The sequence below is a fragment of the Chrysemys picta genome, chromosome 4, assembly GCF_011386835.1.
Source record: "Chrysemys picta bellii isolate R12L10 chromosome 4, ASM1138683v2, whole genome shotgun sequence".
Classification (NCBI taxonomy): Eukaryota; Metazoa; Chordata; order Testudines; family Emydidae; genus Chrysemys; species Chrysemys picta.
Genome location: NC_088794.1, coordinates 71,366,023 through 71,392,323, shown reverse-complemented (window position 1 = coordinate 71,392,323; position 26,301 = coordinate 71,366,023). Strand labels below are relative to the sequence as shown.

At 41.1% G+C, this 26,301-nt stretch overlaps 1 protein-coding gene across 16 annotated transcripts in view; it reads left to right on the top strand.

Annotated features, from left to right (window-relative positions):
* Positions 1–26,301, top strand: part of NAV2 (neuron navigator 2) — a 664,394-nt gene that overhangs the window by 349,578 nt on the left and 288,515 nt on the right. The window contains exon 1 of one of the 16 annotated variants that reach the window (XM_065592589.1): positions 22,267–22,595. The exons of 14 other annotated variants lie outside the window; for them this stretch is intronic. In XM_065592589.1, coding sequence (XP_065448661.1) covers positions 22,473–22,595 — 123 coding nt within the window. In that variant the 5' untranslated portion in view covers positions 22,267–22,472. Of the gene's footprint in view, positions 1–22,266; positions 22,596–26,301 lie in introns of those variants that run through there. One more of the 16 variants, XM_065592582.1, reaches the window with a different exon arrangement.

Below are 26,301 nucleotides of genomic sequence, written 5' to 3'. Positions count from 1 at the left end.
TCCTTATTTTTGTTAGTTATTCTTTCTCCATTTTCCCCCTTCCTTGTTCCTTAACATGCTAAACACCGGATTTTGTAGGACCTGAAATGTTTCTGCATAGAATGCTTCGTGTTAGAATTCACTTCCTTCACAAAAGTTAAATGTTATTTTTATTCTGTTGTTCTGAAGAAGGTTCACAATCTATTATTCAGTATAAGAGGCTGTTTTGATTAGAAAGCATAGTTACTCCTTAATTTTCTGCCCTTTGTAGTTAAGCAGTAGTCACAGTTTCAACAAAAAACAATCACTGCATCAGGAAACAGAGCAGCTACTCTGTCCAGGTGTGTGTACGTACTACTTGAATTAGTAACATTTCCTGTAATGGAAGCCAACAGTAATTCTCATCTATGGTCTCTTCTTCCAGCCCAGGTTTACCTGTTCCCTGCAGTACTTAAAAATTAATTGGGTAGTGGTAATATAATGCATGCTGCCTACAATGGGCTCAGATTGTAACATGCAATTATAATGGACCAAAGCAAACATATTAAATTTGATACAAAATTCTCTCTCAGCAGAAATGTTGCTTGTAATGAACACTTTCTGGTGTTTTATGGGACATTGCTAGTGCACCTGAGGGAAGTGAGGGTAGAAGCAATGGAGAGAGTTGGCAAGTGAGTGGAAGGGGCTGAATAGGTTTTATTTCCCATGGAGTAATTCTCTACACAAGCTGTGTAAACTTTCTCTAGCCAAACAAATGTTCCAGAAGACATGGGATCTGATCCTGCAAATGGCTACTCTCATGACTAGAAGCTATTTGTGTGAATAAAATGTTTGCAGGATTGTGGCCCAAAGACTATCCAAGCTCTGTGAAATGCTTGCAGTAACAACTGCCTTTGTTCTATTATCCAGGAGCCTCAACAAACGGTAATATTAAATGCAAGCTCTGCTCACATACTCTGTTCTCTCATTCATTCCATGTGTTCTGCTCCCTCTGACTATAACAGTCAAAAGGTGGGGGAATGGATATATCCCATTGAGCTAGCAATGCAATGTGCATTTTTAGCTTCCAATTTTAGGCTGTATGAGAGGATGTGGCTTCTCAGATGGACTATTGTTAAAGCTAAATAGCAGGCAGTGGAATAGGGGCACTGATGAAACAAAATAAGAACTGTCCTGATGATCTTATTCTGTGCATTACGAATACCAAAAGCCTGGGATGAGGTATTTAACTGAGTTGTCAGTCATAAGTAAAAGTAAATTGGAATAAACTTACATAATCATCCTTTTCATTGTACTTGCTTCTTAAGTTTCAAACTACCCAATGTAATCTTCTTAAGGGAACAATATCTGACCTAAATGTTTCAGATGTAGACTGCGGTTAGCATGATGGCAAAGCTTCGATCCCCAGCTCGTGTAATCTTATCTGTATGTTTCAACTTAACCAAAGAGACCCTTAACTTTGTATTGTACAGGAAAACCCTGCATCTGTAAGGAAAGTGTGGTGGTGCACTTCCAAAGTAGTTCCTGGAATATATATTTTTGGAAGCAGTCCTTAGGCAGATGTTATTCTTTTCCTAGCCCTCCTCCCTCATCTCCCCCCCCCCCCCAGCTCTGTGACTTTTATGAATCGAAACACAAGGTTCACAAAAACCTTTCAAGTGTAATTTTGAAGAATGTTTTCCACATATCTGTGGGTTTAAGGGAATCATGCTATGTCCTGTCAGAAATTTTCTCTGTGTTGGTGGATCAGATATGGGAATGAGAGTTTGTGGGAAAACTCCTGCTCCTGGATTAGATATTCATAGCATAGGAAGCAACTCCATGGGTGCTCTGGGGCTCAAGCACCCACAGAAAAAAAATAGGGGGTGCTCAGCACCTACCAGCCACAACTGTTTGGGGCAACCAATCAGCTGTTAGGCAGCTGGCAAGAGGTACTTGGGGGAGGGTGGAGAGCAGCGGGTGGGCTGAGGGCCTTTGGGGAGGGGGCGGAGTGGGAAGAGGTAGAGCAAGGGTGGAGTCTTGGGGGAGTGGATGGAGTCGGGCAGGAAGAGGTGGAGTGGGGAGAGGGCAAAGTGGGGGCGGAGCATCCAGGGGAAAAAATAAAAATTGGCATCTGTGATTCATAGGATAAATAAAAAAATGCTAGACTGCCTCAGAGGACAGATATTAATGGGATAATCTTATGTACACATGTATAGTGTTCAATTTTTACTAATTCTTTACTGAAGTGCAATAATCATGATGATTCTGGATCCTTCCTGTGTCAATCCAGTCCACAGTGGTTTTAACTCTCACTTCTCACAAGCAGGATAATTTTGGAAACTAGTTATTTCTTCACCTGCTGGAAGTGAGGAGCGGTATCTCTGCAATGCAGATAGGTGAATTACAATTCTGCCTTCCATATGTGTTGCTAACACCTTTTTCTCATTTGAGCTGGACTGAAGTTGCCTCTGTCTAGTTTAGAATTATTCATCTAAGGTTGTCACCCATTCCAGAAAAGCCTAAGGCGGGGAGGGGCAAGCAATCATTTTTAAGCAAGTGGTGGGTGGGTTAGGGAGTGGAGAGGAGCTAGTGGGTAGGGCCATGTCTGCTGTACTGCCCAGGTAGGTTGGAGACTGTGGGGATCAGCTAACACAGTATCCCCAGCCCAGGTGACGTGACAGCCAGTGATGGATTTAGAGTTAGTGGGGGCCTCCCGGCTGTGCTCAGCTTCATTTTTGGGGCCTCTCCTTGGGACCCAGCCAAGAAAAAGAACATTCTCTCTTATCTCACCCTGCCCCCGTTTTTCATTCTTTTTTTGTTCCTCCTCCTCCTATAAGTAATAGCAAGTAAATGAAAATAAAGTGAGGTACCTTGATTGTTCTTGAGTCTAATATATTTTTCCACAGACCACTTGGAAATTGCAGAGGTGTTGCATTTAGTGAGGTTTGGAGACAACTTTTTTATTTGACTGAATCCTCTGTGGAGAACTTCTGCAGGTTTTGCAGATCCTTGTTTTTGGAGAACAATGCATATTTCCCATATTCATTTTTTCAATGTCCTTTTACCTCTTCACCTGCCCATCATCTTCAACATCCCAATAATTCTATACTTTGGAAAGCTCCAAATAATAATGTATAAGTCCCTCCATCTCTAATATTTAGCAGAGTTCTAGCGCACAAAACTTAGCCCAAAGTGGTAGCACCTTACTACTCGGTATTTAGAAAGCAAATGGAAAAATCAAAGGAGATTGAACAGAGAATCTGTTATAAAATATAAAACAGCCTGTCCTTGAAGTTTTAGAGTGAACTGGGTGCATTTCAGTTCCTCCTTCTGGGTTTGAGAATTAAGCTTAATACTTCCTTTGTCTATAGACTTAGCGTTTGAACACGCATACTTTGAAGTTAATGACCATTTCAGACTGTGTGGCTATTTTGAAGATGGGGATCTTGGTAACACTTAGATGATTACTGTTGTGTTTGCCCTTTGACAAAGCTTTCCTGACAAACTGAGTAAAACTGCAATCCTTTCCACAAGGAAGGCAATCTAATAGTGACAGGAAGACAGCCTCTTCTCACATAGTTTATGGAATATAGCAGAATCCTGTGAAAAGCCTCTAGCCAGTAGATTCCAGAGATTTATACTGACCCTTATAGCGTCAGAGTCAAAGACTTTGACTAGAAGGGACCACCAGATCGTCTAGTCATCACAAGCTGTCAACACCGTCCTGCCCCCACACACTAAACCCATCAGCTGAAATTTGACCAAAGTATTGCAGCCCACAGGAGACGAGGCTATTGTGTGCCACAGTTGTTATAACCGGTTTGGGGGATTTCCCCCCTCTTGAACTTCCCCCTCTAAGCTTTCCAACAACGCAATGACACATTTAGAAAAGAGCCAGTTTTTGTAGTCCTCCCCATCCACACCCCAAAAGCTGTGCACTTTGCAATGATAGTTAATATAGACACTGCTTTCCACCTTACATTTTTGTAAAAGTAGAATTAGTGTAATAGTGAAGGATTAAAAAAATCAAAATATATAGATTTCATTTGTTAAAACTTTAGTTCTGTGTGGGTGGGAAGAATTGCATCTAGGGTATAATTATTTTTACAAAGTACAGATTTACTATAACAGCCATATTCAGATTAAAGATCCCACCTTGTACATTGGCAGTAAAGTTTCTGAAGGTTCATGTGCTTAATAAAAAAGCCTACAGTGGCCTGTTTTTCAGTAGTGCATGTAGTGGTAAGAGCAAGTGGAGTGGGGAGCCAGGCTAGCCCCACAGAACAGGAGTTGCCACTGAGGGGTGAATATAGGCATGCGGGGCCTTCCACCCCAAATCTCCCTGAAATTAATTTGAAAATGTTGGTCAGTATTCTAGTGGGCTGCACATGCAGCTGACATGCAGAAATCTTTCCTTCAGGCTGCTGAACATCTTCATATCACACTGTGGCTGCTATAGAGTGATGACGCTGCTATCCCACCTCGCCGCTATCTACATCCCTACTCTTTGGGGGTGAAGGCCAGGGCATGTACCTAGCTCAGCACAGTCACCGTGCCCTAATTCTTTGCATATGGCCAAACAGGATGCTTTAATGAAGTCAGATTCATAGTTTGCACCCCCTGCACAGCCACCCATGCAACAGAACTCTATCAGTTTTGCTGTATGTAGGGACCTCGATATTACAGTGGAACAGGAAGGATTTGCCCCTTAATTACACTGCAGCCATGTGTGTGTTTCAGGACCTTTTCTCCAGTATAAAATGAGTGGATAAGTTAGAGGAAACAGAAGAAGAAAACCTAGAAAACTGAATGGCTGCTGTTGGGGTCAGAAAAACATCCACACATATTTAATACATTTGAATTGTTAGTCTATTGTTCAACAGTGTGATTAAAACTGCAATTAATTGCGATTACTTTTTTTAGTTAATTGCATGAGTTAACTGTGATTAATTGACAGTCCTAGAACAAATCTATTATTTTTACACAATCTCATAATTTTTTGTGAGCCTGACTCATGATTTTTGAACATTTGGGTTGACAATACTGTTGTTCTGATCTTGCCTAAAGAAGGGTATATGATGAGTAACTCCACTAAAGTCAATGGAGTTACACTGATGTAAAACTGATATCAGAATTAGGTCACTAACTTCAGAGGGACAACTCATGTGAGTAAGACAATCAGGATTTTGCTCTATGTATTACAGTGTTTTAAAAATTTAGTTAGTGTGTTAAAACCGCTTATAAAATTCTGATATATGCCACACAAGGCATACTGGGATATGGGGGTCAGAGGAGAAAGAAGTTTAGGGTTGCAGGTCTAAAAATGGATGAGAACCCCCTATCAAAGAATTTTGTATTAGTGATATTTTCAGTTTCAGAGCCATGGATTTAATTTTATTTTCCTTTTACCTGATTAATATGCTGAGCTAACCTATTGAAAGATTGACCTATTAATCACAACAAATCCAGCTCCTGATGTGAATTTAAAATACTCATTATGTGGGGTTGTTTTTTGTTTTCTGTAAGTTCCTCTTACTGGGCTCATTGCATACAATTTCACCTCAAGCAGAAAAACCAGGCACCTTGAGAAGTAAGGAACCATCAGCTTATCTTGTTGTGGTTTCCATAGGGATTTTGTGTATCTGTGTTTACTCTTTTGAAAAGGCAAAAGAGTCCAATCATAAGGCACATGAATCCCTGCCAGCTGGAAAACTTTGAAAAAAAAATTCAATGTATTGCTTCAGTCCATCAGTCGGACAGACATCTCTGTTTTGAAGAACACTAAAACCATAGGTCATCTTTGGTGGTTGGAGCCATGGGCTTTGCCTTTGTTGCTTTGCCAAACCCTTGATTGACCCAAAAGGGAGCATGTTGTGCATAGACAAATTTGGCCTGTATAAACTTTCAGAGGTTTGTCTTTTCTGTCTGTTGTTTTCAAATGAATATCTTAGTAACAGACGAGACTTGTTTTAGACAAAATTCTGAGGTTTTCTTATTTATCTAACTTTTGACATACAAAAATATAAAATTAGTACCACGGTTACAGAGCAATACAATGCAGGACACTCAAAGCATGGTTTAACACTCTGTCCTTATACCTGCTGAATTGCAGGTGAGTATTACTAGGGCTTGTTTCTTAGGGGAGGAACTGGGACTTCTTTCATATCCAAGATCTATATAACTGCTGCAGTACCTATTCTGTTCTTATCTATCTGATTCTTATACCATGCTCATCAGTGTGTCTGCACATAATAGTGAATGGACTTTTTATTCAAAACCTTAAATTTATACAATTATACGGATCTGATTCTCTGCTGTCTTGCACCTTTGGAGTCATTTGCTGTGCAAAGTGGGTGTAAAAATATCTATCCAGTCCAAATGGTGTATACATTTGCACTCACTTTGTAGAAAGTGCAAGGCAAGGGAGGGTCAGACTCAATATGTTTTAAGTATATTTCTTTGTCAACTGTTATTTTTAATGCTTATTTTAAGGTAAGAGCTGGGGAGATTGGGAGCCTTTATGATATCCTGGGTAAATAGCTAATTAGGCAAAGAAGACATTAGCAATACTTACCCAAGAAACATGAAGGGCACAATTAGGAAAAATATTACTAGCACTATTTACCTGATTTAAGTGAATACAAAATTAAACCAAACCCAAAGCATCATTCACTCCAGGTACTCCCTTTGGGGAGTCCTTGAAATTACCCAGTGAGTAAACTCCTGGTTATATATAATTGTAATAATTAAGGAAAAATGTTATACACATGCATAGCATCCAAGTTTAAACCTGAATTTATGTTTGTCTCTGGTTTGGTCAAACTATTATCGAAGTGGATCAGGGAATTTTCGAACTATTACCTAGTACTGACTAGAACTTAATAGATTGTTTCCTGGACATTTCCCCTGCCATTTGCAATCACATGAACTACTTCCCCTCCCATTCATGATGGTGACACCCACTTCTTCTTCACTTGGCAATCACAAAAATCACTGTAGCAACTACTGCAACTGCGTACTACAAAATCTAACGTTAAGGAAGTGTTTAACATATATTTTGCCATCTCTTAATGTGATTTAGCAGATGAGAGCAGGAAGGAAAGTAAGTTATATGTGACCAGCTAAGCTCCAGGGCAAACCACAAATGTTTGTGTTGGAGGAAACATTTGTGGGGTGTCTAGATTAGCATTTACAAATGTATTGGATAGCTCAAGTAAAATGGCAATTAGTTAACTCAAGTTACACTAGGACCACAAACTTTAATCTAGACACAGCCAATGTGGGCAGGCTTAAAACCATAATATAACCCTTTGTTTGCAACCAGCTAATGCAGGCAAACTCCTTCAGATGAGATCTGAAGTTTATTTATTTATCAGTGGTCAAACTCTCATGGAAGCAGGAAATGTTCCGCTCAGTGGTGCAATATTGATAGCAGAAAGCATGCATCCCGTTGTTTGTTTATGGTGGGACATGCTATAGCCTCTGCACCTTGTTTCCCTTTAACAGCAAAAATTGGTACAGAAAGCAAGCAAGCCCTGCATGGAATCCTTAAAGTAAAGATTTTCTGTACGGAAGAAATGGCAAATTAGATTATTTTTTTGATCTGTCTTGACTGTATTCCTTTAAAAAGAGCGTGCTCTCTCTCTCTAGATTGTGTGTGTGTGTGTATGTATGTATGTATGTATGTGTATAGAGAGAGAGAGAATGCTTCCAACAAACAAACCAAGCAGATAATCTGGTAAAATGGAATTTCTGCCCAGAATGTGTTTCTTTTCATCCTAGTTATAATCTTTTTAAAAGATTGGAAACATTGGCTCAATCTCAACTCTAGTGACTCAGAGCTCTGTTCTAATAACAGGCATTCTGGGGCTCCCTACTATGGCAGCTAATTATTCACTCACTCCTTTAGAGCAATATTATTATATTGGGATGCAGATATGCATATCCTGCGTCATAGAACAGAATTTGGATTTATATAGAACTTTTTGTACTTGATGAATCCCAACGCACTTTGGTGATGAATTTGATCACCCTCATTTCTGTGTTTGCCGGTGTAGCTGATCCACTTCCATGTCTCCGCCCCAACTCTCCACATACACACACTCCACCACCTCAAAGAGGGAATAGTCAAAGAGTATCTTTGGTTGAGTCTAATCTGCTAAAACTCTGCTTAAGCCTTCAGCTATCACACTGTTTTATTTGGTGTGTTTGAGGGTACAGCAGTGTGTACACAGGGCAAGATTAGAGACAAAAATTGAAAGCAGAGGGCATGGAATGACTCTCAATAATCCTGAGAGAGAAAGATGTGGAAGGCAGCAAGTAAAGAGAGAGATTCCATGCATAAACACCAAAGTAAATTAATTTAGTTCCATTTTGTTTAGAGTCCAGATGAAATGCACACTGTGGTGGTTTAAAAAAAACAAAACGCACCCCAACTGAGCTGCACCTGAAGAAAAGAATCCAAGTTGATGGATTTAGGGTACTGAGGAAAAACATGTACCAACCCCGGTCCCCCTCTTCTCTCTCTCTCTCTCGCGCTCATATTTTGGCTGTAAAAATGCAATGAAGAAAAGTGAGACTGTCAGCTCGTGAGAGAAAAGATCTGGAAGGAAAAAAGGTAAAGGGGAAAATAATACAGGCAGTAATGAGTGGAAAAGAGTAAGGAGGAAATGGAAAAAATAACTATCATGTTTAGCAAAACATGGAGACACTGAATTGAAATAGGCTGAATTGGGTTAACTGTATTTTGCAGTCAGATTTATTAACAAGGAACAAAAACATGAGCTTTAGAATAATCTGGGATGTTCTTCCTATATCATGCATCAGTCGATCTCCTCCAAGCTATCTGAAGCATAATCTCACTCCCTGTCTCTCCAGCGCTAGTGAAAAAAGATTCTAGGCTCCCCGTCCTCTCTGAGATTTAAGCAATACTGCTGCACATGCTGCGACACATACATTTTGAAAGCCATTTATCTTAATTTTGTACCACAGTGTTTCCTCAGTTTTATTACTGGCATTTTGTTCAGTTGTTTTATAAAGTGTATGCATCATCTAGCAATCCGTGCTCTGTGAGGAGAGACTCCTCAGGCTACTTCTTTTAGTGTGGTATCTTTTGATGATGTACTTTTCATTTCTGTTCCAAGCTGTCTGGAATATTTTTCTTTATGGTTGTTGAAAGTTTATGTTCAAATTGTTTTAACTTATCCAGGGCTTCTTATTCTCTTTACCTGTAAGAAATTGAAAGTCTTACATAGAAGGTGGCACAGATCTTGTTGAGCTCCTCCCCACCCCACTTCTTGGGTGCTCACCAGGCTGCTGTGAGGGAATCAACCGCTGGATCCCATGTACTTTAAGCCTCTTGAATCTGAACAGGGTCTCCGGTTTCGAGACTCTGCACACTCTGAAGATGAAGATCCTCTAACCTTAACCAGCTACCTTAGCCCTAGCGACTAGAGTTGATCCTTCAGACTCTCCCAGTAGCTTAAACACACCCCTCCCAGAACTCCAACTGTGAGGGTACTCTGGGGTGACAGATTAATTCTTCAAGGGCACATGGTAGGTGTAACACATAACACACACTTTGCATAGGATTCTAAACCACACCATTGCTCTATACTTAGTCACATGAGAAATACAAAGTTCTATGCAAAAATAATGAGCCCTACACACGTTTCCCTGCCTGTTTTCCTCACCATGCAAGAGCTTTCTTTGGGCTAGAGTCAGAGTCCTTAGGGGGCATCCAGTGTTGTCCTTCTACAGTGCATTTCTTGTCTTCTCAAACATGGAGCCTCTCTCTGTTTCTCCCTCCAGGTCAATTTGCTTTGACCTTGTTTGGTCCTGCATGTAAACCAGGCCTCCCCTGCTATGAAAGCATCTCTTCTCGTCTCCTCTCCTGCCCAAGACTTGCTTCCCCATCCCACCCAGACTGTGGTTTTTTAGCATCAACAACTTGGAGTCTTTATTCTATATTTGGGAATTTTCCATTCTCTCTCCTTCGTCAACCCAATATAAAGAGGTCAAGGCTTCAGTTAACTCATTGTCTCAAGGTGCTTCCACCTGAATAGTTGGTTGCTGAGTTCTAACAACTCCCCCCACCCCCCAAATTGTACTCAATTGTAGCTAGTCTGGGAGGAAGGTGACACAGCTCTTGTCAGCAAGGGTGCAATTGACATACAGGTAGAGGTAATAAAATACAGCAGTTTCATAAGAACAATTTCATAGCATTAACCTGGATTCAGAAATGTTACATATTCCCAAAAAAGAACAGGAGTACTTGTGGCACCTTAGAGACTAACAAATTTATTTGTGCATAAGCTTTCGTGGGCTGCAGCCCACATCATCGGATGCATAGAATGGGACACACAGAAAGAAGATATTTATACATACTGAGAACATGAAAAGGTGGAAGTAGCCATACCAACTGTAAGAGGCCAATCAATTGAGATGAGCTATCATCAGCAGGAGAGAGAAAAAAACCTTTCATAAATGTTACATACTTCCCAAACCATCACAGTAGGTACTCTATAAATCTAAGTTTGCCAGTAGTGAGCACTGAAAATCTTTCTGTTTGGGTTTATCTGAGAGATGCAAAGTGTTGCATACAACTGAAGCCAGTGTAGTTTTCCATGGGTCATTGACAACACTGTGAAAATCAGTCCCAGCCCTGGAGTACTGACGATTAAGGGCTGAGTAAGAGGAGGAGCTAGCTTCTCCACCTCACCAGAGCCCTTGTCAGCTAGAGAGCAGGCAGGAAATCCTATTCCTACTTCTAGCTTTCCTTCTATTGGAGGATGGGAATGCTGCTCTAGAAGAGACAGTATGGTGGAGACATGTGTTGCGGATGCAGGGATATGGACAGCCCGGAGCCTGAATTCTTAGGTTGGGAGACCGGGCGAGGGAGCAGTATGTGTATGCAGCTACTGGGGGCTTGGACTGCATTGCATTCAAGAACTGGTCACTGCCCAAAGGTAAGGAGATGCCTAAATCTGAGGTGAAGGGCCAAGGTTGGAGAGGCTGTTGTGAATAGTTTGTTATTGATGGAGTGGGAGCTCCTTTGTTAGACATCTTGAATTTGTTTTATTATACTCCAAGTAACCCTTCCGTTTAATGTCAATGTAGTTCTTTTGTTCATTCTGTTAAAGGTGTTGCAATGATGCTTGACTGACTTCCTGGCTCCCCAAAAATTGTAGTTTTGCCAACTCTCAATTTTATCATGAGTTTTACAATATTTGGTTCTTTTCTTAAAGCCCCTGATCCTGGAGTCATGTGAATAAATGAGAATTCCAACTTTCATTTACAATAAAAGTATCTTCTTAGCTCTCATGGTTGTAGAGATAAAAATTGAAATCATAACACATGTACACCTTGAAGTTGAAAATTAGAAGGAAAAAAAACCCCAACCCGAATGTATTTTTCTTAAATATCCTGATTCTGGGGTCCTGGCTAATGATTTTTGGATGCTTTGTGTTAGCAGTACTGAAAGTTATGCCTGGATTTTCCATGCCAAGGCAGGTGATGGGAATTTGGAATAACCTATCGCTAAGAATAGATCCTACACCACACCAGTTTCAAACACATGATTGAAAGTAGCATCTAGCAGAATCGTCCTGTAAAAATGCACTGTATTATGTATGCAACTATGGAACAATAGGACCTTTTTCTTTCTGTGCACTGTACCTTTAAATTTCAAAGCATTGTCACTGTTTTCAGATTTCAGCAGCTATTTTGTTCTCAGGTCATGGCAGACCATCAAAGGAGACACACACACACTGTGCTCTCTCAGAAAGACTCTGCTTTTCTTCTTGCTTGTTCTTTTAATGTAAAATAAAAGGTGCTTCTGATTGCAGGTGTGTGTTTGCTCTATGGAAAAATGTGGCAAGCTGAGCTATACACAGCATTCCTTGAAACTAATATTGGACTCACTTCATTTCATGCTGTTAACAATTCATGACAGAGTGTTATTTTTATATACAAAGATGAATATAAAGATAGAGAATTAGTGCATTCATCTTTCAAAGCACCAATATATGCACATTATAGCCTTTCATTTCTATTTTATCTGAGCATACCAAATAATTTCCATAGACTGTAGACTTTATCTCTCACTTACTGTCTTGTTTCAAGTTACAATAAAAATAATACTCTGGAAGGAATCCTTCCCAGTTTCTGACTGTAATCTGGTTTCTTCAAATCAGATGAAAACCTCACTTAGGTACAGAATGCCCATGTACATTTTATTTTCAAATACTTTCTGGTATGCTACATAATCTATGTCCTTTTAAAGGCCACAAATAAGAGAGAAGAATATCTAGAGTAAGCAGTAAAGTGTGTTTTCATTAGATGAATTACAGTCAGATATTGACTGCCTGCTTAAATCTCAGCAATTAGTCCCATATGTGAGCTGATTGTGGCTGATGTCTGAAATGGAGATGATGCATCTCTGCAGAGATCTCATCTGTGCTTTACAGGCTGGGGAAACTGTGAATACAATGCAATGCTGTCAGGTTATCAGCAGCTCTGACTAATCTATATTTGAACATGGGAGGAGTAGGCAGCAAAACAGATCTTTGAAGTGCATGGAACTGTCCAACTCTCAGACTGCTGATGTCATCCCAGGGATCATTGAGAGATAAGCATGAGTAAAGCTGATGACTCAGTGCTGCATAATGAGGAGGGCAAGGGAACACTGAAATCTTTCAAAGATAATGCTCTAATAAACAACCAAAAATAAATGGATACGCCCGTAAATCCATTAAAGCAACAGATACTGCTTTGGTCATTATCAAGCCAAGGAGCAAGCATGGTTAGGACATTGTGGAAATCTTTTCCTGTTTAATATCAGAGTTCCAGTCTCAGGAGAAATTGATGGTACCCGGACACTTAAAGTGCATATTCTGTGCATAAACCAATCCAGCTCCGTTGCAATCAGTGGGAATAATTCCATTAACTTCAATGGGGATTGATCAGGCCCAGACAGAGAGCTTCACGGCTGTAATTCTGGCACCCTAAACCACTACTGAAATGACTAAAACATTTCTGCCTGGACTTAACTCCCACTGCTCCCCTGTAGTTAACAAGGGGATGTAAGTCAGGGCAGAAATTGGCCTTTCTGTATATATTTATAGACTGATTATTTTCACATATTAAAAAAATCAGAATGTAAAGTTCTAGAAGACGGTTATGCCCCTGCCTGCCTATTGCTTCCAGTGATTTCGCAGTGGTTGCAATTGACAGATGCACTTTATTTAGTTGCCCCCAGATTTAAATTATAGGGCCGTGCAGAGAGGATGTTTTGAGCATGCAGTATCCTCTCTCTGCTCTGGCAGAGACCCGGTATGAAGAGCTCCATGTAGAGCTGGTCAAAAATTTCAATATTTGAAATTCCAATTATATATTTTGTCAAAGTTTTTCAAATTTTGATTTTTTTTTAAAAAAATGTCATTCTGGTTTTCAACCAACTCTAGTTTCTACATGTATTACAAGGTCCATGTTTTGTTCCGAGCTTTTCTGGGACAGGGAGTTGGTCTGAGTGGGATTCTGGAGGCATAGCTGAGGGAGTTCTTTTGTTATTACAGAGCGGTTTTGTTAATGGTTTGTGGTTTATTTACTTTTCAGAAATGTTGTGCACATCCTTAAGGAGTGTTGATCAGTTCGTTTTAAATTATTGTTTGTTATTTTTTGTCAAGTGCTCATAGCTCTGGGTGACATAGCACATAAACAATACTGCCCGGGAGATGTTAAAACTTTGTGAATCCATAGCTTGGTTTCAAATGTAGTAAGAGTATTTGTCCATTTTCTTTGAATGTGTGGTTCATCAGTACAGAATATCCCAGTGCCAAGCATAGTTTCTAATTTTTGGAAAGTAAAATTTTCTTCAGCATATCATCACTGTGTTTTATCTTTTGGAGAAAACATAAGGCTGAAAGAAAGGCATCAATTACTGAGTAACCTTTTGTGCACCACAGCACTTTATAGTTTACGGTATATAGAGTTCCACATTATGAAATGGGTAAAACAGATGGTAGGTCTCTGTGTGTCTGGGCAAGGGTCCTCTCTATAAATGCTGTCAATATGCTCAAGGATAGCTCCTTAATCTGTGCCTCTGGCCCTATTGATCTGGGAGAGAAAGAAGAGATTTCATTACAATCACTAAACGACTGGCTTCTGTTTTCTTCATCCACGACAGAAAAAATGAAGCAAGTCATGCTTCAATAGCAGTTAGATTCCCCATTAAATAGGTTCCCTTTCCTTTCCACTAAATACAAGTTGAGCACAGAACTATATAGTTATTGTTTTCATATTTTCTCAGTAAACACAATTCTGTGATTAATGCCATTTAGACGAAAGGGGTTTTACTAGAGGCCAAGATTGAGCCTGATCCTGAGCAAATGCTCAAGGTGATTCAGCAGAGGACCCAGGGACAAACCATTGGTTGCTTTAGGGACTGGATTCTGCAATGTGCTGCATGCCCCCAGGCAGGGCTGGCTCTAGGCACCAGCGTCCCAAGCATGTGCTTGGGGCGGCACCTCTGCTTCGGCGGCAGCACTCCAGCCTTTTGGGGGTTCTTTTTCGCTTTGGCGGCGGCACTGCCCCCAAGTCTTGTTGAACTCTGTGAGAGCTGAGGGTGCTCAGGACCTTTCAGGATCAGGTCTCTGGCACAAAGGGACTAGGGAGTTTAATGCTGACTTGGAACTGGAATCCCCAAAGGGGGAGAAATGAACCATGACCTTGTCTTTTTTTTTCTCCACACTGGCCACTATAGCAGGGCTGCTGGGTGAAGATGGAGTGTGCACATTGGAAACTGGTTTGGAGGAGCTATGGAGCACAGACTACTGCATCTCTCACAGAAGGGTTGTGCACTCGGCAGGCACAATGCCTTTGCAATTCACAGCTGCTCCTCAACTTCCCACCACTTCAATACAGGAAGTGATTTACAGCTAACAGAAATTCATTAAGGCTCACAAAATCCCTGTGAGGCAGGTATTTATTATATCTATTTTAAAGGTTGGAAAACCAAGGAACAGAGTGTTTAAGTGACTTACTCCAGATTACACAGCATGACAGTGGAAGGGCTGGGAATAGAACCCAGGAGTCCTGATTCAAAGATCCTCTGCTCTCTATCTACTAGATACCGTTCATTCCTATATATAGCAATTTGGCAGCAGAGCTCCAGAATGTTTTCTCCACAAGTCAGATTCCTCAGCTGTCATTTAATTCAGTGCAACTTTAACATAATTTCTACTTTATTATTAGAGTAGATTGCATTGTTAATATTTGCACTGAATACAAGTTTCTTTAGCTGTGTCATGTTATGGTGTAACCTGTCTGAAACTGAGTAAAAACATTTACACAGTTTTACATTTCTTCCAGTTTTTCTTTGGCTGTAGTAGAACGTGGCTTGACTTTAAGGGATAACATATTACTGTAATTAAGGAATGACTTTGACAATTTCTTTAAATTGTGCCTGCTTAGGAACAAGTTGCATCTGAGGATTCAGCTTTCCCTTCAATATTAAAACATATAAGTAGTGGGGGGCGGGAATGGAATTGCACATCTATCTTGCCACTTGTGGTGTGTGGCATCACTACTGAGGCTTATTTACATTAGTGATAGCACAGACAAAAAGAGTCTCTCATGCTTAATTCTGTAGATAAGATGGTTCATATACCCTATGTGAAAAATCCTGATGGGAAAATCCTGGAGGTCAGACCAATGCTGTCTCAGACCTTGTCTTCATCAATGGCCTTGTGTGGTACACAGAAGAGTGGAAGGGGTTGGGAAGGAAGGGGTCCTGAAGGGAAAGAACATTTGAAAGGGCTCCTTCCTACTGCCAATCTCCCCACAACTCTCACTTGGGGTTCATAGAAGTTCTCCGCTTTCCAAGACGGGTAATCCTTGTTAAATATGGCAGCTCTATCTAATGAATGGATATACACGGTTTCATTTATTTATTTTGTCTTTCAGTGACATTACTTGATTGATGTAGTTTACAATGTCACTGGAAATGTAAAGAAATGCTTGCTTATTAGCATGCTGATGTATTGAGGGAGACATTCAGGACTAGCATTTGTGGTTGGGAGCATAAATGGCTTTACACTACATTTACATCCTCGCCAATATTGGGGACTGCAGGCAGTCAAATTGGCTCCTGGCAGTGTTAGAGAAACCTTAGACACTTTTGCAGCCCTAAGGCTGCTCTGCCTTGTGCTGGCAGATAGTGCACTCTGGCCTCATTCCCTCCCAGCCCTGACAAGGATCAAGGATCTAGCCCTAATAGTCCTAGCACCTTTAGGCTAAGACCAAAAGGTAATTACATCAATGATGCCTTTTTTTTGCTGTTCGATTAGGGTAAAGCACAGCTATTCTCCCCAAACCTCCTCTCTCTGGTAGAGCCACAGTTGTAGAAATGCTTTTCTGCTGTAAGCTTCAAGTGATTCTAATTGCACGTATACCTATTCTCCTAGCTAAAACCACTTGTACAAGGAAGGTTACAGTCTCCTGTCATCTTGCAAAAGCAAGAAGCTCAGGCTTAACTAGTCTATAGGGCCTCATTGTACAGAGGGTGATCTACACAGGGCTTGCTTCTGCACTTTTTTTATTAGCCTGAGGAAATCTTGCACGCCTTTTCACCTTTCTGAAATTGATGGAACTATGAACATGTGCAAGGGTTTGCAAGGAACAGTTCCATAGAGCTAGTCTACACTACAGCACTACATTGGTGCAGCAGGGTGACCAGATGTCCCGATTTTATAGGGACAGTCCTGATTTTTGGAGCTTTTTCTTACATAGACTCCTATTACCCTCCCACCCTTGTCCCAATTTTTCACACTTGCTGTCTGGTCACCCTAGCGCAACTGCACTGCTGTAGTGTGTCTGGTGAAGACACGCCATGCCGACGGGAGAGCGTTCTTCCATTGACATAACTACTACATCTCAATGAGAGGCGGAAGCGTATCTCCCACCGACTTGGTGGTGGTATGGACAGCACTTAGGTCGATGTAACTTGCGTCGCTCAGGGGGGTGGCTTTTTCACACTCCTGAGCGATGTAATTACATTGACTTAAACAGTAGTGTAGACAAGCCCATAGTTAACTAATGGAGTGTCATTCTAAAATCAGAACTGGATTTGTTTTCTTAGTTTACAATCAGATAACAAACTGAGTACAGCATCTTTGAAGGGTTACATTCCAGGATTTTTGTACAAAAAATTAAAATTTGAACTGATTTCATTTCACATTATTCAAATCAGAACCACTTTTTAAAAAACTGGATTTTTTGGGTAGGGAGATTTTTATCAAAAAGTTATCTGAATAGTTATTAACAACTTTAATTTACCACCCCCATCCCCAGTTGAAGTAAAAAATTTAGATCCTCACTCTGGTATGTTTTCAGTAATTTTGATACAAATGTTGACCAAAATATTTAAATAAAAATTGAAAAAACCACAACGTTTTCTGCGAAAACAATGGCTTTCTTTTTATAATGTTGACAATATTTTGCCCCCCCCCCCCCCCAATTCTCCTCTCAATTTAGGGGAAAAAATATTTTTTTGGACCCAGGCCCCCTTTTAATTAAAACAAATATTGATCAGCTCTAAAATTTACATAAAGGCTAGCAACAAAGAGCAGTAACTAAATGTTCTAATTTTTTTTTATAATGGAGATATACCTATCTCCTAGAACTGGAAGGGACCTTGAAAGGTCATCGAGTCCAGCCCCCTGCCTTCACTAGCAGGACCAAGTACTGATTTTGCCCCAGATCACTAAGTGGCCCCCTCAAGGATTGAACTCACAACCCTGGGTTTAGCAGGCCAATGCTCAAACCACTGAGCTATCCCACCCCCTGATTGTCAAGCAGTAATCATAAATGAGATAGTGATATGTGATTAAAAGCAAAAGTAATTATGACACATTCAGTACTGGAGAATTATATGCAGTGGTCAAAGAACAATCAGTTATCATACATATTTTTCCTTGGCCGAACAATGGATTATTAGTTAACGGATTTCCCTGAGCTTTCCTTGTAGTAACTGCTGTACTGGCAATGATTGTATGCACTGAATTCATTCATAATGTTTCCAACATCTGTTTCCTCCTGTTTTCCCTACAATTTTATTCAAAGAGCAGTGGAAGCTAGAATTATATCTCATTTGGGTGCTTTGTATGCTGGAGTCATACATACTTCATGCCACTGCAGACCCACAAGCGAATAACAACAGTATTGTTTAGCACATTAATAAGGATGTTTAGATGCCCATTAGAGGTGTAAACAATGTCCTTGTAGGAAGATTGCATTGTGGGGAGTGGAAGGAGCTAATATTGTGCTGCATCATCATTTGCAAACAGTCAAAGTTCATAATAAAGCTTTTGGGGACCCTCTTGTGCATTATTTTTAGAGAAATCAGATGCAAGCATGTATCCTGTCGTCTTTCCCTTTTACATTGAGAGCTGTATGTAAAAGGCCCCTTTGAGGTCAGTGCTGCCAGTGCTCCCCCAGGGATTTTACCAACTTCAGCTCAAATTGAATCTCTTTCACTTTGTCAGGAGAACCTGATGGAGAAGCGGGAGGATGAAAGGTAGCTCCCTAGTCATACTTTTTGATAGAACAAATAAATACCTGTTACACCTAGCAACCCTATCAGGATCCTGTGGGTAAGAACTCTTCAGCCCAAATCATGGTTTGTTCACACCAGTTTGTTAAATAAATGTCTGACAGCAAAATGCATTTGTATGCAGGATATTAGATTCATTTGTTGGTTATTAAAAGGGAATGGGGATGGTACAGATAGAATTTGCACTCCAGCCTTGGGAGCATCACACCATCTGAATAACATTTCAGACAAACTGGGAACTTCCCCAGCCCTCATTCAGCATAGTTGACTGTTACATACATCTTGTAGTTACATGTGCTGAAAGTCTGCCACTTAAATTCCTATCCATCTATCTTCTGACCATAGGACAGATTCTGGCCCCTTCCTGGCTCCTAGTCACTGCTGCAGCATATATATGGGACTACAACTGTGCTGCCAGGGGCTGAGGGAAAAATTCTCCAGTGAAGGCCCAGTGTAGAGCCTCTTATTGAGGTCTGCATTGCACCCCTCCCCCTTCCCCAATCTCCAGCACAGGGGGCAAGTTGGGAGTGGGAAGAGAGAGTCTGAGCTGCTCCAAATGCAGAGTAGCTCTTAGGAGGATGCTCTGAATGAGAGTACCTCTGGCAGGGCCAGCTCCAGGCACCAGCGAAAGAAGCAGGTGCCTTGGGCGGCCAATACAAAGGGGCGACACGCCGTCTGTTATTGGGGTGGCATGTCTGGGTCTTCGGCGGCACTTCCGCGGCAGCTCAATTGTTTCCCCTCCCCCCCCCCCCACCCTTCGCCGCTTGGGCGGCAAAAAAGCTGGAGCTGGCCCTGATCTCTGGGCAGCTCTAATTTATGCTGTGGGTTGATTTGGCCCTCAAAATAGCCCAGAATCCTCAGAGCACAAAGGTGTCTGAAAGTCACTTTTTTGCCCCCTCGCTTTTCCTGTGCTGAACCTTTTGTGCTTCCTGGAAGCACAATATAGAATCTCTAGCCATGAGATCTAGCCAGTAGCTAGTATGCTGACAGGAAGACCTTTTGGTGTTTTCCTTGTGTCAGCAGCATGGAAGGGACAAATTAAACTCTGTTAAGAGAATGAATGAAAGGCACTGGCTGTTCATGTGAGAACTGGTGAGATGCTTTTACATAATTCGTTTATAAGTCCCTTTGGCTTCACAGCCAAGCTTCTTTCTAGGAGTGTATTCATTCATTCATGGGCTTGTCAGCAGGTTATTGTATCTGCCCTTGACCCTCCTTAAAACCATACATCTTATTTTCAAACCCTCCAATAGGCTGTGACCCCCCTCTCTGATTTTGACTGTTGTGTGAGTGACCTCTCAGCCGAATACTCACTTAAGTAGAAGGCCGACTAGGAAGATTTGCTGTGCTGCAAGTGCTTTGGTCCATGTTGTCACAAAGCGAAGGGAAAAGAGGCCTCTATTCTCAAGACAGGACTAAAATTTTACTTCTAATGTTCAAATATAACTTCCTGAAAGAATGTAAGACTCTGTACATCTGTGCATCTCTTTCTCTATGTGTAGCTATTAAGTCTGCAAAAAAAAAGTACAGGTAAACTTTTTTTGTTTAAGGGATGAGAAATGATTGGGCCCTTTTTTTGCACAGTTTTTCATACACAGTCAATCAAAAAATGTTTTTCAGAGTAAAATAATACAGTTCAGAGTTAAAGAATGAAGGTAAAGGCAGAGAAACATGTGGAGGCATAGTCACTGAAGAGAAGACTTGGTCAGTTAGGTGAGAAATGATTCTTTTCCTATCAAAAATGTAGGTGCACATACAAAATTATATTGTAAATGTTCCTTTATTGATTTTGAAAATATTTTAGCAGCAGCAGCATCCTGTTGATGGTTACTGTTTTCCTCAAATTTTGCATGCAAAGTCACAAATTGGTTTTCAACTAAGCAGCCTCACTTGGGTGGATAAAATTTGCACCCCTATTTGTATATCTGCAATTGAATAGAGGGCTCAGATTGGACCATGTACTCCTTTGGCCACCTGGAGTAAGCACCAGTTTTGGCTGATAGAGGCACAAGTAGTCCAATTTGTGCCTGCAGTTGAGTTTTGCAGGAGCAAACAGAGAGACATAAGTTTTGTGGGTGTAAATTGTGCTCTGAAAATGAGGCAGGACTTCCTCTTGCTGAAATGATATCCCACTCTGTTTAATGCTAAAGCGGGCAGTTCTTGAGCTCTAGAAAGCATACTTTCTATCTAAAGATTGAACCTTTTTCCTGGGAAGTTATCTGTAGGATTATGTTCAGAGTAACTCTTATAGTGCTAAGGAAGGTTCCTGGGTCAAGGTGTACAATAGGACATGGGAAACATGGACCTGTTTGTACCCCCCTTATCCATATGAAAAGGGTCTCAGCTGTCCTTGTAACACTGTTTCTTCCACGCCGACCCTGCAGAATCCCTATTACATGAGCAAGGCCTGTATTGAGAGAGAGGGAGGGAATTGGATGGCTCAGGGCAGGGCCTAGGAGGTATCTATTGTTCACCCTCCAGTTTCATGTAAAGGTAAGGCATTTCCATGCTGTTACCTTTTCTTGGTACACCCTGCAGTGCTCCTGGGGGCTGCTGAGAGCAAAAGAGCCGTGATGCCAAGGAGGCAGGTGAGGATGCACCTGGGGTTACAGTTGGTGTAGGGTCTTTGCTTGAGTTGCCCTCATCTTCTATAGATCCATTGGGATCCTCCATATTTGGGTGCAAGTAACACATTCTTTTCCATTTAGGGGGCAAAGTCAGCTGCCCAGTCGAGATGGCAGGGGTGGGGGGGGGGGGAAGAGGAAGGGAGAGGGAAATCCTTTGAAGAGATTTCACAGGAATGATATTGGATCAGATTCAAGGTCCATCTAGTCCAATATCCTGTCTCTGACACTGGCTCATAGAGATGCTTCAGAGGAGGGTTTAAAAACCTCACAATAGCCAGATGGGATAATCTGTCTCCCACATAGGTTTCTCCTGATATCTAATAGAGATTGGTTTAAGGACCTGAGCATGGGGTTTAATTTTGCTTCCAAAATTATTATTGTTGATTATAACAACTCTGGATATTCTTAATATTCGTATGAATATCAGGTTCTTAGCCTCAATGACTCCTGGGTCAATGAGTTCCACAGTTTAACCACATGTTATTACCAAAAAAATCCCGATTTTCTGTGGCTTTTACTGAGGGAGGGGACAATCTGGCCCCATGTAATCTAGCAGACTGGGAAAAAAGAAAATCCAAGTAGAAGCTGTATAAGATTCTCTAGTTGCACTAACTAGAAATAAAATGATCCAGCTTCAGGAATCACTCTCTTCATCAGGCCAGGTAAATGGAGAAGCACTTTGTAACTCAGTTCCTCAGGACCTAATGAAGAGAGTGGGTTTCTCCATAGATTGCTCCATTCCTTTTTATGTTTTCTAATGCATATCACCTGAAACTGCTTTTGTTCCAGAAATGTTTCTTTAAGGAGTTATTAAAGTTAATCAAAGGGGAAAGAAATGGTCCATATTTATCGCCCTGCCCCTCTTCTTTTAAATAACCTAATTTGAATTCCTCAGCCAGTTTGCAGGGCCAAAACAAAACCCCTCCCTGAAGGGGTTAAATGCAATTCTTTTCTGAAATGATGAACGGCCCATTGAACCAGGAATGCCCAATCTGTGAAGTGCTTGTGGTTGCCGGGGGAGGGGAGACTTCCTTGTCCTGCTTTCACTCCTGCAGCTCCAGCTGCCTTCTCAGAGCTCCTTTCAGGAGTTGTTTGATTTGGCTGAGAGGGGGGTGGGGAGAAAGGCAGAGAGAGTAGCCTGTGCATAATGTTTCTGGTTTTCCTCTATCCACAAGAAATCTAACTCTCCAGAACAACATGAAAATGACTTGCCTTAAGCAAGAGGGGAGAAAAGCTTACTGTAACACCTGGATTATAAGGAACTGGAGACACGCATGAGATGGATTTGTAGCATTCCCTGGTCGAGGCTCCTCTGGCAGGTGCTTGGTTGGTTCTCTGTAAGGAAAATGAGTGTGATGCTGTGGCGCTGGGAACAGAATAACATGACTATGAAGCTGGTAAGAATTTCAGAGTGCACAAACGTGGATTGATTAAGAAGTAAAATTTCAGTTTATGTGGAGAGTTGTTCTGTAACATATTTGAATGGTATTATTTCCTGTGTGTTGATCACTGGAAGTGAACAGGAGTTTTGGTCCAAGTGGTGTAGCAATCTTAGTAAGGTGAAATAGATTGTTTTACAACAGCTGATGCTGAAGTGAGGCTTCTTCCACGTAGTCTGGTGTATTGCGGGAAGGACCAGTTCCAGATGGATCTGTTAGTTATTAGTTCATCTTTTTGTACTGCTGTAGATTGCTGTGTATGTTTAAGTTTATTTAAAAGTAAAAATAGAAATGTAGACTGAGTATATGGTTCTTTTCTCTTCCTTTTGTGGGGGGGGGAGAATTTTCTTTCTTTTTCAGTCTTTTGGGAGTAATTTTCCAGAGAGGAGCAATTTTGGGTTCTGGGTTTGTTGATCAGTTTGTTCTTATCTCCTCATTATTCTTCCCAGAACAGTAAAATAAACCACAGTTCCTTGTAACCAGAAAGCGTGTGGATTCATCCTTCCTACAGCATAAATAAGATCAGGAAACCCACGCATCTGCCTGTCTTTTCAAATGACTGTCCATACCAGGACTTAAACTGTGGTCAAAACTTAGTGGAATTGCACATTAGCACATTTTTTAAAGCTATTTATTAATAGAATATTGAGGCAGTGACTCTGTGAGATAGAACAGAGAACAGCATTTTAAACTACTAGCTTATTACTTTAAGCAACAAAAACAGATTTTATTTTAAAGATTTTTCCTTAGAAGTTTATAATCAGTATCAAGGATTTGTGATGGGACTAATGCTTTAGTCTTTATACATGGAAAACCTTTGCTGAACTCCGTGGGATTGAGGGTGCTCAGCATCTTACAGCATCTGGCCTTGTGTTGACAGAAATGTATAATGTATCTAGCTGTAGTTTAAAACTCTTGTCTAAAATGTTTTCCTGTTTGATGAAGAGATGTCACCTAAGGAAGATTGTTCTTGATAGAGAAACGGCTGCGTGCATGGGATCAGATAGTGTCAGATGCTGCATGCATGAGTACCTCCTAGAATATTGAATTTTTGAGCTGGTAAGGAAAATGTGCAGCTTGATTGTGGGGGTTGCCCAAGCCTGGCTCAAACTGCTGCCAGGTATGCTCAGAAGAGAGGCTAGTGCGAGTCCAATCGACTAGCTTATTACTTTAAACAATGAAAATTACAGTTCTATGCAGATTTTATTTTAAAGTTTTTTTCCTTAGACATTTATAATCAGTACCAAGGATTTGTGATGGGCCTGATCCTTTAGTCTTTATACATGGAAAACCTTTGCTGAACTCCGTGGGACAGAGAAAGTTGTCTTCAGGAGGTAGAGTGAATTAGATACACAGGTATATAAAAGGCCATTATTTGCACACACACAGACTTCTAAGCCACTTTTTGAATGGGCTTGACAAACAGGATGAGTTTTGGTCAGCACCTACATATCTCAGCCTGGGGAGAATGGAGCAGTTGAAATCAACTAGGGAAAATCAGACTTAAACCGAGAAGGGAAAATAGGAATATGTTAACTGGAGAAATGTTATGAAAGCAAGCTCTCTGCTTTCACTACAAACTATCTCAAACAGATCATGAAAAATAAGAAGGTTGAACAACAGTCTGAAAAAATATTGATTTGACCTCATGTGCTACTTTAGATGGTGTTACAATGTTTCTCCTCCCTCGCACATACGCCAGACACAGTTGCACCCCTGTGCTCAGGGGAATGCAGAGATTGTTCCTTCCTAGTGTGGTGAGGAGGGGAAGGTGAGTGGGTGGGTGATGCAAACCTGGGAGAGGGTTGGAAGGAGGCAGGGTTAGATAGTGCAGTATTCACATTATTCCCCCAATTGCCAGGGAATTCTGGGAGGGATTGTGCCTTAGGGTCTGGAAGAGATTGTTCCTGAGCAACCTTTGGGCTTTGTGTGGCTCTACTGAGCCTAATAGACCCAATATGGTCTTTAGTGATAAACTGGATCAAAAGGCAGATTTGTAAACAAAAACCAAACCCAAACAAATACACATGTAGAGTGTCAAAAAAACACCCAATTCAAACAGAACAATAAACTTAAAATACAAAGAGGAATTGCTTTCATAGATAAAAATGTTAAAATACTGTATAGTCATAGAACAGAATGAAAACTTACAACCGTATGTAATAGGAAATAATATTGTAATGAGTATGCATGTATAACGTGCCTGTTACTGGACCAAGTGAGAACGGCTCAGGGGCATGCCATAGGCCCTATAGTGCTATCCACTAATGGAGAGTCTCCCTTTGTTCAAGTGGTAGGGGCTGTGCTTTTTCTGTTCATTCTATGGCCATGAAGAGTAGCACAGTGACATGTATAACATCATAGTTTGATACAGATTTGTTGCAGTATTCTGTGATTCTTGAGCATCTTTCATCCAAGGATCTTTGAGCACTTTAGAAGCCTTACTACTTCTGTGTAGATGAAAAAGACATAGTGATTCCTTAATTTGCTGCTGGAATGCTGGCAGTGCTGGGGTAGATTGTAGCAACATCTGACAGCCCACAGCAATATTCCTAGTTGAAACCATAGACAGAATATTTTAAAATCTTTATTGTCATTATCAGTGGCAGAGGGTGCACCTAGGGAAACCCTGTATAATATGACTGTCACTATTTTCTCTTTCCTTTTCCCTATCACTTTGCTTTTTGTTTATCTCAGTGAGGATTGTGTAAAAAGAGGGTGAGCACTCTTCAGGATGAGCTAATTCTGGTTATCCTACTGAAAATAAGCAAATACGTAGTCAGTAATGGGACTTCAATAATTAAGTTAATTTTTTATACAGCCTACTTAATAATAATTACATTTTAATATATCTTTAAAACCAATAGAACTAAATGATGATTTTTCATTGTTTATTATTTGTATCACAGTAGTGGCTAGAGGCCTTGACTGAAATCAGAGTCCTGTTGAACTAGGTGCTGTACATACACCCGGTGAGAGCTCGCAAATGAAGGGCCTGCCCCCACTGAAGCCAACGGCAAAGGTCCCATGATTTCAGTGATGCCAGATGAAGTTCCAAATGGATCAGTCAGACAAAGCAGGAAATAGAGGTGAAGTAACTTGCCTAAGGTTGGACAGCTGATAAGTGGCAGAGCCAGAAATAGAAAAGGTACAGGAAAGAATTAACGCTGAAAACAAACCAATAGTGTAGCAATTTCTCAAATGAATAGTAGCTTCACTATTACGTTATATCAAAAAGTGGTTCTTTTTACTCAAATCTTTTCAAAGGCTAATTACAGTAAGAGTGCCACACAGCAGAGAGTGTTTGTTCTCAGTCACATTGATTGGCATATACATTTCAGCTGTTCACCAATCCACCCATGCCCCTTGACTTCACTGAGAGCTGAGGGTGTTCAGCACCTCACAGAATTGAGCCCCAGGCAGGGGCGGCTCTATATATTTTGCCGCCCCAAGCATGGCAGTCAGGCAGCCTTCGGCGGCATCCCTGCGGGAGGTCCGCTGGTAAGGTGGATTCGGCAGCATGCTTGCAGGAGGTCCACTGGTCCCGCGCCTTCGGCGTACCTGCCGCCGAACTGCCGCCGAAACTGCGGGACCGGCGGACTTCCCACAGGCATGCCACCGAAGGCATCCTGACTGCCCCCCCCCCCCCACGGCAACCGGCAGG